This window comes from Protopterus annectens, chromosome 8.part0 (assembly GCF_019279795.1).
Source record: "Protopterus annectens isolate FY-2018-M chromosome 8.part0, PAN1.0, whole genome shotgun sequence".
NCBI lineage: Eukaryota > Metazoa > Chordata > Ceratodontiformes > Protopteridae > Protopterus > Protopterus annectens.
The window spans coordinates 1,225,660,664-1,225,678,238 of NC_056741.1; the positions used below are offsets into that span (position 1 = coordinate 1,225,660,664).

General features: G+C 37.6%; 1 protein-coding gene across 1 annotated transcript in view; it reads left to right on the forward strand.

The window, feature by feature from the left end:
- The window catches only part of LOC122809320 (nudix hydrolase 20, chloroplastic-like), a 566,695-nt gene that overhangs the window by 386,495 nt on the left and 162,625 nt on the right, over positions 1–17,575 (forward strand). The window contains exon 6 of the mRNA XM_044080720.1: positions 4,486–4,618. Coding sequence (XP_043936655.1) covers positions 4,486–4,618 — 133 coding nt within the window. The remainder of the gene's footprint in view (positions 1–4,485; positions 4,619–17,575) is intronic.

The following is a 17,575-nucleotide window of genomic DNA, read 5'->3' on the forward strand; positions in this document are numbered from 1 at the left end:
AGGAAAGGAAAAATAGCTTATATGTACCACGGTAAGATACTTCTGTGGCGTGTTCATAGCATTCAATATTGTGTGTGGGTCTGGCACCATCGGTACCCTAGGTATTATTACATGATTTACAGCTTGTAAATCCTGTACCATCCGCCATTCCCCCTTTGTTTTCCGATCAGAAGATACGGGGGTATTGCATGGTGAATAGCGATTACTTTGTAGATGGGGAATTCCCTCTGTGACTTTACAGATATCTTCTGGTGTCCACGGTCTATACACTACGGGGGTTGGGTCCTGGCCTTCCTGTCCTGCATGAGGGTTCGGTACTTCAATTAATTGACAGATATCCTCACTCTGTTCTAGTGACTGTCTTCTTACTCGAGTGTCCCTAGGTATGTTACGAGTTCGGGATGTGGTTTCAATAGCTTCTGTTACTTTTGGGTTGTGATACCTCTGTTGCCACAGGATAACGGGGGATAGCCTGCCCCCCCGCTTCTTTCCTGGATGTGGTATCTGAGGTGGTGGGGGTGGGGCTGTCGCTACTACTGTATTATGATCTTTTTGTGAAAGATGATGTTTTGCATTTGTAGTGTTCTGTTCCCTTGGTTCACTACCTCAATCCACCTATGTGCGACGGATACCCAATTGTCGCTGTTTTGTCGCCTGCACATCTTAGGGCTGCCACCTTTTCAAATGCACAATGTGGGACATTAGTGTTCGAACGTAATTTGCCAGGAAAAAACATACCCACGGCCAGTACATAGGACAGGATTTCACTTTTGCCAGGAGAGCTCCCAAATTTTTGTAGCATTTCAGTTGCCTGTTCTGTTTCTTATGATATTTTGTTGTTCCAGATACAAAATTACTGTTTTATGCTACCATTTGAAAAGATATCTGGGAAATCTTTGTCCTGAGATATCAGGACATTTGCCATTTGTTCGGTTTGTTTGCAGGACACAACTGGCCAAAGAGGGACTGTCCCCCACAGGGTGGGACAGGTGGCTACCCTAGAACATGTACAACACATTTTCAGAGATTACAATGTTTCAGTAAGATATTTTGTCTAATATACCATCAATGTCATATTTATTACCCCATTTTGCAGAATATCTCACATTATGTGCTCTCTCCGATTGCATATCCTTCACGTCCCCCGTCAAACGCGGATCACATGATCTGTTTCTTCTGTAATCTCCCATATCCTCTACAGACTGTTACGCACCCCTTTTCTCTAATGGTATCTCCTTCCCTGTATCCACTGTAGTGTCTACAATGACTATTTACTCTACTCTGTGTTCCCCCGATCTATGTCCAGATTTAACACTATTTGGATTGGTCTTGACCTGCTATCACAACTGTTAACAGAAAACAATGTAGTCTGGTCCCTGATCTACAATAGACACAAAGAGGCAAACCCTCCTTACCTGAGCCTCCTGTTTATGGCTGCACGCTTTTTTTTTGGGATCCAGTTTTCCGCTTTTCAGCCACAGATCAGACAGTAACAGCCTCTTTACACACAACAATTCAGTCGGAGGTCTTTTCATTCAAGAAGAACCATTTAGGCAAATTCTCCCGCAGATGTCTAACCACCCATGCACTCTGACCTGTAGCTTACCAAGGGAATTCCGGGTAAGAAGGATCACAATGTCAAATAAGTTGTTAAAACCAGACTGTAGTTATCAGTAGGCTTTTCTAAGTGACAGTCAATAACACAGGAGGCTCGGGTTCACAAGTTTTAGTAGTGTACACAGGCAGGCAAAATAATATACAGTCCAAGTATGAGAGTTTTGTCTGACTCTATACAGTAAGCAATTTCTTTATATAGTGTTTACAATCAGCTTTTGCCCACCTTACTGACGTGGTCGGTCACAGGGCATTTCCATCACTATGGCCCCAATAGTCTATACATACGTGTGCTGAGGTCGTGCTTTTAAAATGTTTTCCCATGAGAATAACACAGCCTTGCAAGGCACCTGGTCAATTACAGTGTCCTTCTGTGATTGTAGCTGTTTCAAGGACCCTGGACTGTTCCGATACAGTAGTCAGTTCATTTCTTAATACGTTGCTTTGTCTCTCTGGTAAGGAGTTGTACTCTTATCTTTGATAGAGCTCACAAGGCCATCCTCCTCAGGGGAAGGGGTGATGTTATGCATGTACATACATTTATTTTTTTGTAACCCAGCAGATAATTAATGCTGAGAGACATAAGCCTGCTGTACTGGTTACTGCCAGGGTCAGAATTCCATCACACTACAGCTTAGCTTCACCAATTACATGCATGATCAGTTCTACTGCCATATTGTACGGTACAATTCAATGCATTATATAGTATTTCGAGTCTAAACTGGCACTTCATATGTGTTTCTATATATTTTTCAACAACATCCATCCGCCATATGCATGTTGTTCCGCCCCTTTTCCTTGACCGTGTGTATTTGGAAGTCCGGCAACGCTACTCTCCACATGTGATGTCCCACCTTCCCCTTCTTTGCCTGTAGCACCCTGTTAGGACGTCCTGTTTGGTAGGCATGTGTTCCGCTATATGTGTTCGACTTCTCTGCATAGCTAATCATCGATGCGGTGGTTCAACAACCCGACTTGTCCACATGTGTACAGTTATGTGCACCGTGTCGTATGCAAACCTATATGGGTTGGACGGGTACATACCACATGCGGGATGTACACATTCTGCAGACACATTCCATATCTGTACCTGAGGTGGGTTGGTGACATGTGGGTATGATTTTGCCGGGGGCACTGCCTAACACAAACATCTTACCACATTTCAGGTATGCACATTGTGTGTAGGTGTATAGCTGCACACGGATGCTAGCAGGTTTGGGTGCACAGGTGTACATGGGTGGGACTTACATGCTACAATGAGGCTATTGTGTATTACATCTGAATGCATGGGTTCTGCTTCTGGATATTACACTTCAACATACGCCATCCAGTGTATGCGACAGAGACGTTGCTGGGTGTGGGATATGTTGCTATGCACATGTTTGCCTGTGTTTAAGGTATCTTGGTTCCTTCCTGTTGTTATGTCAACACAGCTACCCGGCTGTGTACTCTCACTACTGCTTGTGACCATTATGGTTGGCACCTTTTCCAATGCCCATAGTGGGACATGTTTTGTGGAAACTTCGGATTTTGCAGGACAACACATACCCACGGCAAGTGGAGTTGACAGAACTTCACTTGTTTGCCATACTATAGCTTATTCTGTTAGCATTTGGGTTCCTTATTCAGTTTCTTATGCCATGTATGTGTTTCATATACAAATTATATGTTTTATGCTACTATTACATGTATATTGGGAATATTTTTTTTTTATTTGTGAAATAAATACCTTAGCCATTGTGTCAGTTCTCAACCCTCTTTTTTTTTTCTTAAGTTGAACAAAATGGTCTCCCAAATTTTTAACCATTCTTTAATTCATTTTATATCTGTCTATTACCAAATCATGAAAAAAATTATCATTAATTAGACTATGCCATTACTTGTCCAAGATACCTTTAATACAAAACCTTTTTGTTCCATATGTTGTAGTATCCCTACATTCAAAACCAGTTTGTCCCATACAGTCCATATGTTGTAATGTAGAAGTTCTAGTCAGGCCCTGGACCTCCGTTTAGCTTTCTGAATAATTACAGATGGATGTTTTACAGATGGATGTTTTCTATCTCTCATATGTTTACTGTACTCGTTCATTTCATTTAAAAAGCTGCCTCCCTCTCTGCAGATTCTTCTCAACCATACAAACAACTGGGATTTAGGTAAATTATCAACATGTCTTGAGTGGCAGCTGGTAGCCATTAACAAGGAATTTGTGGCAAAATTTTTAAGAAAAGCTGCAGCCATAACTCTACCTCCTTCTTTTTTCTCACATAAGCATCCAAAAAATCACCTCCAGCATATCAAAAGATACAGGAAAAACTTCAAACTGTCCCTTACTGCCCACCTGTACATGCCAGTAATCATCAGTGAAACATTTCCATGCTCTCATTTTAGCTAGTAAAGGGTTTCATTTCTCATTAAAATGTTTTTTCCAAGTAACCTGTAAAATATCAGTATATATGGGAGTAAAAGTATCTCACATAGTTGTTCCACTAACTTGTAAATAACATTGCTGACCATAATTTAAACATTTTTGGTGAGTACATGTTCCAACAAATCCACAAAAAATCATCAAGATCAGTATCATTATAGAACCACTTTATCCTAAGTCACAACTGTGTAACTATGATCTATCAACGTCTCATCCTACAGATAAGTGTGAAACCTGAACAGCCCCTGTTAATACTGAGTAGTGTCATATTAATGACTTTCTTTCAGTGACAAATCATACACTGTTTAATAATGATAGCGCAGTACAGTTCTCTACCTTATTGAAGATAAAGTTATGAAACTGAGTAGGACTTTATGAACAAGTGCATTTGTAGCTGACACATTTGTTAATGGACAGCACCTTAACTGTTTTTCTCTTTACAGCTATACCTATGAAGATGAGCGTGGCATCTTCCCAGAGTGCCAGTTTGTTTATGATCTTGAGGTTCCAATTGATTTTGTCCCCAGGGTAGGGGATGGAGAGGTTCATGAGTTCTACCTGTGGCCACTGGATAAGGTGCGCATATCATTTAACCCCTCAGTTTACTTATTTTAAGTTTCTTTTTATTTAAAAGAAATAATTAAAATTTGCATTACTTTTCACCATTGTAAAATGTTTGGATATTTGCATTACATTTTTCCCATTTCAAGCACAATAAATATTTTCTTTATAACTATTATTAATAATAAATTTGTAATACTTCCAGTCACATGATTTTGTCTTACTGTCCAGTATTTAAAATATGAATGAAACTCCTGGGTATTGAAAGGCAGATTTCTTTATAGTCCATGGCTTGTCTTACCCAGTCTTCCTCCTCATTATTTATTTGATATATATAATCCCATTGGGTTTATCTGTATATGTACTGTAAAATAATGTTCTGCGTGGTATTAGTGGTATACTTATTTATTACATTTGTTAAGTGAACTGGATGATAGACCCTTTTTAGCTACATCCTCAGCAAGGAAAGCAGGGACAACAAAAAATCATAAAGAATGCAAGTTGAATTTACAACAAAACCTAAACAGTTGTAACAAAAATCTAAGTTGAACTAGCAACAAAACATGAGCATTTTGATACTACACATTACATATATTTTGGTTGTATGAATACATTTAACTGATGCATTTAAAGGGACCATCATAGACATTATTTGCAAAATATATGTGCAAAGTAGAGACACCTTAACAACCATATGCTTTGTACAAATTTATTTCACCTTTCTTTTAAAGTATGTAGCAAATCCGTATATATATATATATATATATATATATATATATGTACACAAAGGTGCAATAAAAATGTACAAAATACAAAGGTTCTTTACATGTATTATACTTATAACACTGTTTGTAGCCTGTACTATAGTTCCTGTTTGGATTTCATCCTTGTTTTGCAGTTATATTCACTAAGTATGGAGTAATTTTTTTTATAAATATCTTGCCCCAGGAGTTAGTTTGTTAAGTTAGTCTGCACAACATAAATGTGCATAAACATTAAATAAGCTGAATATGGTGCATGTACCTAACATCAGGCTTTTAGGATAATGTTAGGCACATACAGCATATTCAAGTTTTTAACTGATGTGGAGAGAGTAATTCATAAACCAGGCTCTTAGCATAGGCTATAGCTGCCTTGTGCCAGTGAAGCATATTATGTTTTTTCTTTCTGTGTTTGTAACACTGCTCTAAAATTCTACTAATGTCAAGATCATGTCATTTGTGACTCTTCATTGTACAGTGCAATGCTTGGTTTCATCATCAAATAACTGTACTATACCTATTATTGTATTATCCAGCAAAGTACATACACAAAATCAGCTTTACACACACACACACACACACACACACACACACACACACACACGTATGTGTGTGTATATATATATATATATATATATATATATATATATATATATATATATATATACACGTGTGTGTGTGTGTGTTTATACTGACTCCTAAATGGAAAAAGCATTGAGTACAAAGTACTCAAATGTGTTCAAACTGTACTAAGTAGAACATACTACAAAAATTGAAAAACAAAAAACTTTTCTACTTGTAGGGAGAACAAGCCCACCTGTTTCCCCTACACCCCCTGTGGCTTACATATACCAACCTTAAGATCACATTACAATGAGGAAAGGGCAAATTCTAACTCTTCACTGTACAGAGTTCTTACACATGAGAAGACTGGCAATTTGTGAACTTTTAATATTCGATCACTTTTGCTGGTTTTCATTGTTCACACAGCTGCAGGACACACACACACACACACACACACACACACACACATACATATATATATATATATATATATATATATATATATATATATATATATATATAAAATATATATATATATATATTATATATTTATCTAATGTATAAAATATAATATTAATAATGTTTACTTGAAAAATGTTAAGCAAAAAAATCTAAGCACAAAATATTAACAAAAGCTGAACGCATCCAAAGTAGTGTTTTTGTAGTGGACAAGCCCCATTGCACCCTCACATCCCCTGCTTCTGAACTCTATACCCTTTCCTGCTATAACACTGATTATGTAGCTGTTTTTGTATTTTAGATATTTTCATTAGATAATTTTCATGTTATAAGCACTAGATCAATTTAGGTAGACACATTTATACATACATACATGCATATATAGATACATACATGGATCTATGTCAGATGATCAAGTTTTCAGAAACTTGAAATTCATATGAATGAGACAATATGATTGAGTTTCCAAAAACTCAAAACATAAAAAAAAAAAAAAAAAACAAAAAAAAAAACGCAAAAATCTATTTTTTTTGTGTATGTAGGGGGCAAGCTCCCCCCTGCATCCCCCATGTGGGGGGCTGCGACCAACTCCAAGATCTCACTACAGTGAAGAAAAGGGTAAATTTCCCAATCCTTGCTATACCATGATCTTTATTTAAAAGCTTTGAGTTTTCAAAAACGTGATCATATGGTCTTGACCATATGAATTTCGAGTTTCTGAAAACTCGATCAACTGATAGGGATCCACATATGATGTGTATGCTCTGTTATTCTGCATCTCCTATATTTTAAAAGAAAGGTGCAATAAAAATGTACAAAATGCATGGTTTGGAAAAGAAAAAGATGTAGCACAGTGGATATAAAAAGTGTACACACACCTGTTAAAATGCCAGGGTTTTGTGATATAAAAAAAATGAGACCACAATAAATCATTTCAAAACTTTTCCCACCTTTAATGTGACCTATAACCTGTACAATTCATTTGAAAACAAACATCTGTTAGTGGAAAAAATATAAAAAATAAAAAATGTTCAATAAGCTGGTTGCATAAGTGTGTACACCCTTGAACTAATATTTTGTTGAAGCACATTTTGATTTAATTACAGAATTCAGTCTTCTTGGGTAGGAGTCTATCAGCGTGGCACATCTTGACTTGGCAGTATTTGCCCACTCTTCCTTGTAAAAGTGCTCCAAATCTGTCAGATTGCGAGAGCACCTCTTTTGCACAGCTCCCTTCAGGTCACCCCACAGATTTTCTGTTGGATTTAGGTCTGAGCTCTGGTTGGGTCATTCCAAAACTTTAATTTTCTTCTGGTGAAGCCATTCTTTTGTTGATTTGGATGTATGCTTGGGGTCATTGTCATGTTGAAAGATGAAATTCCTCTTCATCTTCAGCTTTCTAGCAGATGCCTGAGGTTTTGGGCCAAAAGTGTCTGGTGGTTGGAACGGTTCATAATTCCCTCTGCCTTGACTAAAACCCCAGTTCCAGCTGAAGAAAAGCAAACCCAAAGCATGATACTGCCACCACCACCATCCTTCACATGAGGATGGTATTCTTTTGGTGATGCAAAGTGTTGTTTTTGAACCAAACGTACCTTTTGGAATTGTGGCCAAAAAGTTCAACCTTAGTCTCATCAGACCATAACACATTTTGGGTCTATATTATCTTGTTGAAAGATGTGTTCAGTGAACACGTCTTCGACAAGTAAACAGCAAACATTGTAATCGCCGAACGGCCACATCAGTGACTTTTTCTCCAGGGGGAAAAAAGTGCTTGGTCATCATTGGAGATTTGTCGTTTTCTCCACTGTTGTGCATTCTTGGAGTTGGTATATTTAGTTGGGGGGGCACAGCCCCCTCACACTGGGGGGTGTGAAGCTGCCCCACTGTGTAGGGTTTGAAAGTTTTTTTTTAGGCCAAGTGCTTTTTACCCCGGGAAAAAAAGTTGCTGATGTGGCCGTTCGGCAATTACAGTATTCACTGAACACGTCTTTCGACAAGATAATATAGACCCCCCCCATTTTATCACATGCTTTTGGGAGACTATGTATTGTTCTGCAAATTTTAGGCAGGCCTGGATGTTTTTCTGTGTAATAAAAGGCTTCCGTCTTGCAACCCTACCCCATAGCCGAGACATATGGAGAATACGGGAGATTGTTGTCACATGTATTACACAACCAGTACTTGCCAGAAATTCCTGCAGCTCCTTCAATGTTGCTGTAGGTCTCTTGGCAGCCTTCCTGACCAGTTTTCGTCTTGTCTTTTCATCAATTTTGGAGGGATGTCCAGTTCTTTGCAACATCACTGTTGTCCCATATTTTCTCCACCGTTTAATGACCATCTTCTCCGTGTTCCATGGTATATCCAATGCTGTGGAAATGTTTTTGTACCCTTCTCCTGACTGATACCTTTCAACAATGAGATCCCTTTGATGCTTTGTAAGCACTCTGCGAACCATGGCTTTGGCTGTAGCAGGCAACTGAGTAAATGTCAGGAAAATCTTAGTAGAACAGCTGAATTTTATTTTGGTTTAATCAGAGTCTCTTTAATTGATGGCAGGTGTGTACCCAAGAAACTGAATACTGTAATTAAATCAAAAGGTGTTTCAGCAAAGTATTAGTTTAAGGGTGTGCACAATTATTCAACCAGCTTATTGTACTTTTTTTATTTTTTAGATTTTTATCCCTAACAGATTTGTTTGTTTTTCAATTGAATTGTACAGGTTATAGGTCACATTAAAGGTGGGAAAAGTTTTGAAATGATTTATTGTGGTCTTATTTTTTATATCACAAAAACCTGACACTAATATCCCACACTGGGCAGGATTAGAAGCCATCCAATTTTGGCTTGACAAAGCTGAACTATACACTCCTGGATTTACTACCCTGTTAGTCTGCTTAACTGAACATGTCCTCACAAAAAATGTTTTTTATTTACATGGGAAGTGCTATTGGCAAGTTCGAGGAATGGCTATTTATGCTGATCTCTTTATGGGCTACATCGAAGAGCAATTGATTTATGATTATAATCACAATATATTTTTACAGAATATGGATATCTGGAGACGCTATCTGGACGATTGTTGGATGGTGTGGAGGGGTGATATGTTATATGTGCAGGAGTTTGTGCAATACTTAAATGAAAATAAGTGGGGTATTCAATTTACTTTAAATTGGGATTATAATCAAATCACATTTTTGGATGTTCATATTTCCAGACAGGATGATAATACACTTACAACAGAGGTTTACAGAAAATTCCCACAATTCAATACCCTACTTCATGCCACTAGCCATCACCCCTACCACATCATCCAAAACATACCGAAGTCCCAATTTTTACACATTAAGCATATTTGCTCTACTGATGAAGCCTATACTATTTACAGTAATGATCCTAACCCATAGATTCATCAATAGAGGTTATTCTACAGACTCCATACAAAGGGCTTGTGCATTTGCAACAAACCAAGACTGAAATAAACTACTTAAATATAGGGATACAGCTACAAGCAGGGACACACAAACCTCTCAATTCAGTCATTTGGTCACAACTTATGGATGAAATACAAATAGTTTTAGAAACATTATAAACCATCATTGGGACATTTTGTTGGCCAATGAAAAATTGGCAGAAATGCTTCCACCACATTGCCTATTTTCCTACCGAAAGGGCCGTACAATAAACTCTTATTTTACTCACTGTAAACACTCCATCCTGTCCAATAAACAAGTCACCCTATTTGGGGACAAATTAGTGGGCATCATTTTGTGTGGTTATTGCAGTGCTTGTGCACACGTTCCTCAAACTAAGGCATTTACTAGCAATAACTCTCCCAAGGTATATCAAATACGATGTTTTGGTAATTGCAGTAGTGACTGGGTGATTTACCTGGCAAAGTGTTTTTGTTCTGCTTTTTATGTAGGACAAACATCTCGCCCTTTGAGACTCAGGATTAGTGAACATCTCAGTGATATTAGAAATAAGAGGTTATCCAATGCTTTGTATAAACACACTTTAACCCACAGCATTGCCAAATTTCAATTTACTATTATAGATAAAATCCAAGGTAACAAATCAAGTAAAACAGGTTGGCACTCTATTTTAAATGAGAGAATCATGTTAGATAGTTAGGCCGGGTGCTTTGTTTAAGCCAGGCCTTAATGAACTTAGTTAATTTGGTATAAACCAGTAAGCTCAAGACTCTAATTTAGTAATGCACTATTTAACTGTTGCATTAATCAGTGTGAGTTTACACACTGAGGAAGGCTCTATTATTGCCAAAACCAGTCTGCTTTGTCTTTTTGGGTTGCCACAATAAAGAATTGTTGTTCTAAACTTCCCTGGTGATTTACTTTCTTTTTGGGTTCTCTTGGCTTACTTGGTTTAGTCCTTGCACCTCATCTTACTTGCGTGGTTTTGAGAGTGTTTGTTCCCATTTGACCATCAGCTGCCCAACTGTACCATTTTCCTTAGTTTCCTACATACTATTCCCTGGGGCTAGTACTGCACCAATAATAGATTGGGCAAGGGAAGTGGAAAGGAGCAGCTTTCAGCATACCATTTGTTGGCCCTCCATACCGGGAGGGGTTTCTGGTGTGCCCTAACTGGATGAAACTAATGATGTCCTGCATCACCAAATGCAACGTCAGCTTGATCTAGCCCCCTCCTCAAATGCAGTCGTTTTACATCAGTCTGTCTCATGATTGTGGCACATACCTATTGTCACACGTCTGGTCAGGATAAAGCAGACAGACTTTTGTGGGTTCTAATCAAGTAGCTATATTATGTACAAAAAGATCAGGATTGAGGCTTAATAACTTTTACTTAGATAAACTTATAGACAAGCTAGTTGTTACACTCATACATGCTCACTCTCTTGCGGCACTGTCAAAGTGGCACTGAAGCTAGCAAGTGCTTGCTAGTTATATGCACATGCTGTCCTTGAAAAGCTTCTTAAAGGTACAACATACACACACACACACTATTCTACATCCTCCCTCTTTGAGAAATGAGTCATGCATTATTGATGACATCAACTGGCATGCAATTAATACAGAATAATTCTTGGTCATGCAATTATACAGAACTAAATACATATAGACAGTTATGTCCAGGTTGTTGTGTATTTCACACTAGGTCTGGAAATATGACCAAATCATGTGACATAGAAATTAGAACTAGGTCTAGCAACTGGGATTGTCTCTGCTGAATGTTCAACTTTGGAGACATCAGGAACATCATCAGGAACGGAAGCAGAAGTTAAGACACGTTCCGCAACAAGAACATTGTCTGGATTGCTCTGACATGTAGAGACTGTATCACAGGAACAATGCTGTGATATCGATTCTGATGCAGGAAGATGTCTGCAATTTCTCCTGTACTCCATACCCTCGGATTCTACAAAGTAGGATCTTGGCTCAGCACATATACCTGTTAAGTCACCAATCTGGTCTAAACCTTTCGTCATTTGTATCCTCACTGTCTCTCCTTCTTTCAGTGGGCAAAGAATTCTGCTCGATTTATCATAGCTGCACTTCTGGAACGAACGCTTTCTGAATAGTTGGGCTTTGATTTATTCTGTTCTTAGATTTAGGCCTCAACCAACTAGAACTGATAGGCAATGTTGTTCTGGTTTGCCTAGGTAGAAGTCTCTGAGCAGACAAGCCAAGTATATCGTCACAGGGTATGTTTTTGAAATTGAGTAAGTTCAAAAAGACATCAGTATTATCACACTTTGACTTCTCTAGTAATTGCTTTGCACTCTGTACTGCATATTCAGCTAGTCATTTTGAATGTGGGTATTCTGGATTACATGTAGAAAGTCCCATTCTTTTACAAATTTCTGAAACAACTGGTAAATTGAATACCATTGTCAGAAATAACTTTGTGTGGACTGCCATGGACTGAGAAATGACGTTTCAACTTGGTGATAACAACAGTAGACATTAGGTAGGTAGTACATCAATCTCAAACCAGTTTGAGTAACTATGTAATGCTGATTGTTCCACTCGAATATGCCAGTGGCTACTGTTGACCAAGGTAGTTCAGGAACTTGACTTAGACGAAGTGGTTCTTTTTGCAAATATGATTTAGTACTATTGTGTACTGAACAAGAAGAAAGTACTTTATCAATGTCTTTTGTTGGAGAAGGCAAAAATACTAGTCCTCTCGCCCTTCTTTTGGTAGATTTGGAACCTGGGTGACCATGATTCAAAATCTGGATGTATTCATGTTGTAAGGAAGCATGAACAAGAATTTTAGGACCTTTGAAAATAATGCTGTCTTCCATCAACATCTCATCTCTATAAGGAAAATAAGTTTGCACTTCAAGCGATACGCTAGATTGCTTTGACGGCCATCCAGCATTAATGCAGTAGTTGAGCTGTTGCAAAACTGGATCAGTCTTTGTATGATCTCTCATCAAGTCTCGTCTACTGACTACTTTCAGTACCCCATTTGGAAGATAACAGATTCCTCAGGATGCCATTTAGAATAAATTCTGCAAGTGAAGTCTTTCACCATGCAATGGAGCAAATTTTTTGGGATATCCTTGTGTCATAATAGAAGATGATTTATTGGTTGGAAGTAATGGTGAAGCAGAGCATGACAGAAACCTTAGGAAAGTTCTAAACAGAGCACATGAAGTGAACTTGAAGCTCAATCTTCTGAAGTGCAAATTCAGACTACCAGAAGTTACATATGTAGGTCATTTATTTACTGGCACTGACTTGCGACAAGACCCGTCCAAGCAGGCAGCTATTCCTGAGATGCCAGCACCAGATAATGTTTGAGCTCTACAATGTTTTCTTGGTATGGTCACCTATTTTGGCTAGTTTATACCAGACCTCAGGGAGTTGACAGTGTTTCTGAGGGTACTAACACACAAAAATGTTACATGGTCTTGGTTGGAACATCACCAGAGAGCATTTGAAGACCTTAAGCAGAAAATTGCCACCCCGCCTACATTAAGATACTATGATGTCAATAAACCAGTCACTCTTTCCTGTGATGCTTTAGAATTTGGTTTTGGAGCAGTGATTCTTCAAGAAGGCAGACCAGAGCATCTAGAACTCTTACCCAAACTGAAATGCAATATGCTCAAATTGAGAAAGAACTTTTGGCAATAGTAATTGCATGCTCAAAGTTAATGATTATATTTATGGTCAGGCTATTCAGACTGAAACTGATCACCAACCTCTAGTACTATTTTAAAGAAGCCTATGCATTCAGCTCCAGTGATATTACAAAGAAAGATGCTCAAATTGCAAAACTACAACTTCAAAATGGTCTTTACAAAAGGCAAACTTTTTTATCTGGCTGATATGTTATCCAGATTGCCCAGAAATACAATGGAACAGCTTTTGCACACAAACTCTTCGGAATAAATGCACAGTAATAAGCACACACTGTAAGCACTTTTGCACATTTTGAGATACTTCATATAAATCTAGTTATATCCTTAATAGCATCAATCAATGCGAAACAGTGGTTTATGCCAAAGCACAGTACTTTGCCAAAAAACATGCAGTCGTTTTGCTTTATTTATCCTTAATGTGACCTTTTTTTTGCTCTTTTATTTTATTCATTTTGCTTGTTTAAGCTTCTTTCATGCCCATTATACTTTTCCTGTGCTCGTTTTACTTATACATGCTTGTTTTGCAATTCCGAGGTAATTCCAAACCCCTTATTTGCTTTTCTGATGATTGTTTTATCAAATATTTTAATTTTAAACATTTTGTTAAATTAACAGACTTTTTGTGCCTCTTGCTTAATAATGTGTTCTGTGCCCTTTTAGTGCTCGGTTTTTATCTCATTTTAATAAATAAATAATTTGTGCAAGTTTTCATTACCTTTGGTTTGTTTCTGGTCCTTTTCTGTACTCTTTTCACTTAGTTTACCTTCACTGTTAACTCTGCACCTCTTAGCTCTAGAAAATGGCCTCTGGAATCCCACTTCTGACACCATGTCACTCGTCTGATCAGGAAAAAACAGATAAACTTCTGTGAGTTCTGTTCAAGCTGCTTTATTATGTACAAATACATCAGGATTGAGGCTTAATAACTTTAACTTAGCTAAACCTATAAACAAGCTAGCTATCACACTTATACATGCTCACTCTCTGGCTGAACTGTCAAAATGGCACTGAAGCTAGCACGTGCTGACCTTGAAACACTTCTCAAAGGTACAACACACACACACACACACACTATTCTGCACCTACCACCAGGAATGTGTCTCTCTCATAGAAAGGCACTCCTCCCTCCCAGAGTGTGTGAGCCAGCAAAGCGTCTTTTTCCCATTCCGTCTTCCCTGACTCCTACATTGCCCAAGCTCCAAATCTTTCTGTGGCTGTCTGGGTCATAGTATGTGCTCCACCCCCTCAGTGTCATAAGTCAGCCAAAATGATATAATTCTTTTGAAAATTGTGATAGTTAAACAGCTGTGCTCTTTCTAAACCAGAGTTAATTCAATATTTTCTGATTTTTCTGTATATCTAGACCTTGCACTTAGTAAAACTTCCGTTCATTTGCAAATTGTTTTGACAGATAAATTAGTTTTGTGCACATTAATTCCACAGTCCATAATCATTTTCACTTTCCCCTTTTTTGTAGTTCAGTGAGTGACTGTGGTGATCTCCCATATTAAAATTTCTGTCTGTGTTACCTGCTTTCAGTAACATTTCTTTTGAAAACATTTCTTTGATTTTCAGAGACCAGTAAAGAGTATGAGGTAGGCTGTTTGATATAAAATATCTATAGGTTAGTAACTGTTCTTGTGAAATGTCTACGGAGTGCAAAAGTGTGCTTCTGCATTCCTGAACTGATAAACAGCAATCTGAATTTTACCAGATTCTTTATAATCTAAACCATACAGTCTACTTGCTCATCAGTTTGCAGATATTTGGAACTGGAGGATACTATTTTTAAATTCCCATTGCTTTAGAAAAGTAAAACGCTCTTGTCTTATGAATTGCACACCATTTTCTGAAATTACCTTGTCTGGTATACCATGTCTATCAAAGACATACACAAATAGCATGACGTGACTGGTAGTTTTACATAGCTATACTGCAACTGGGCATATCTCTTAGTTCCAGAAGTCTGCTCAGAGCCAAAAATAATGGGGGGGACAAAGACCCAAAAATAGGGACAGATTTTAATTATTGCTCTTACAGACACTTGGTGGAATAACAGGTTTTGCATTAACATGCATTTTCTGAAGGCTGTCACATCTAAAATTCATATGTATGTCATTATTTAATTACTTCAATCCCTAGAGATTTGCCAGAAAACCTCAAGTTTTAAGAGGAACAAACAAAAAATATGAACCAAAAATCTCGTCATTCTGCGAAAATCTGGACAGGTAAAAGAGGTATGCTTCTAGATACTCTGACAAATAATTAACACAGAGAAAGAGATGGTTATATTTATACTGAAACAGGTCTTTTTCCATTGTAGTCCAAGGAAAAATGATATTTCTTGCAGTAGCATTTCCCCACTTTGATTCTGATTACCGAATGTATTGCATACTAAACATCTTGGAATGATCTGTTCAGTTTACTCGGGCATCTTAGGCCAATAAAGAACATAACATGCTTTTCTTTGCTTATAGTTATTCCTAGAAGTGACCGTTTGATCTGGTGTAATATAATGTAATTCAGTTGAGTATGAATGATAGCTCGCATCTCATTTGAATATTGAGTCTTGTAAACACAATATGTCTTCACATTATGGGAACTCTAATGTCTGAATTGACTTAATGTTGTCTGGTCAGCCATTCATGATATGCTTATAGTAAATTCACTTCCTTATTCTCTCCTGCACAGATTCTTAGCTCTCATAGCTTCTTATCTGAAATACAGTTGTAAAGTAATCCACAGAACTTCCAAATCTTTCTCAAGCAAGTCTTCTTTATTTGCACTCCCTGATACAATTATAAGGTTGATTAGGAGGATATATGAGGGATCGGAGGCAAAAATTAAAGTGGGTGGATTCCTTTCAGATAATTTCTGTTTGAATAGAGAAACCAGGTACGGTGTCCTCTTCTCCCGTTGTTATTTGCACTATAGTTAAAAGCACTGGCAAAGAAAATATGAAACTCAGAAATTCATAATTGGTATGGTAGTCAAGAAAATCTAACTCTCTTTGCAGATGATATTTTGTACCTGGTAAAACCAGAAAAGGATATTTCAGTGTCATGGAACATTTTAAGGCAGTTTGATATATTTTCACTATACAAAATTAATGAAGCTAAAACAAAGGCAATAGATGTAAATTATGCACCCACCTATGAATTGGTTCAGCAGTATCCATATTTCTGAGGACGTGATAAAATTAAGTACTTAGGAGTATAGATTAAAAAGGATTCTGGTGGGGCAGCTAAGGATATGTGGGTAGAGAGTAAATAAAAGACAATACAAAAAAATTAGAAATTGGAAGCTCTGTTATATGGATATGGATAGCAAGATACAAGCAGTTAAAATGTTTTTAGTCCCTGTAGTTTTATAAACAGGTCAGGCATATTTTTATCAACCAGAGGAGAACTTGTGGATCACAATTAATAAAGGGCTGAAGGATTTTATCTGGGAGAGAAAGATGGCAACAGTCAAGTGGGGCTAGCTGATTCTTCCAAATGAACAAGGCAGTTTGGGATTACCCGATTTGAAGGGATATTTCAGAGCTACACAGTTAAAGCTCCTGTACATAGCACAATCTGAAACCTATAATTCAAAGTGGAAAGGGATGATGATGAAATAGGGGAGAAGCTCAAGAGGCAAGGAGAGACTTGGATTTTGGATGCAGCTCCTTAAGGAGAATAACAGTAAACATGCAGAATATTATATTCATAAAGTAGCAGAACGTATTCTAAGAACTAACAACAAGGGAATGGAAAAAGGAGATTCCACCAATAGGGATGACTGTGATTAGGGATACAGACAGACAAGAAGGGGCTGGAATTTATTGGAGAAAACTGGTAAAAGAACCAAGGTATTGGGAACAAATAATTAGAGAGGGGAAAGGTAATAGAATGGGAATAGGCCAAGACTTTATTTGGACTGCAGGATAGAGATTGCCTTCCCTATCAAAGATTAATATCAGAGTATAGGCAAAGAGAAAAAATTAGGGGGATTCTAAACAAAAGACCAGCACTGTTAGAGTCTTTAGTAGAATCTAGAACAGAAGCT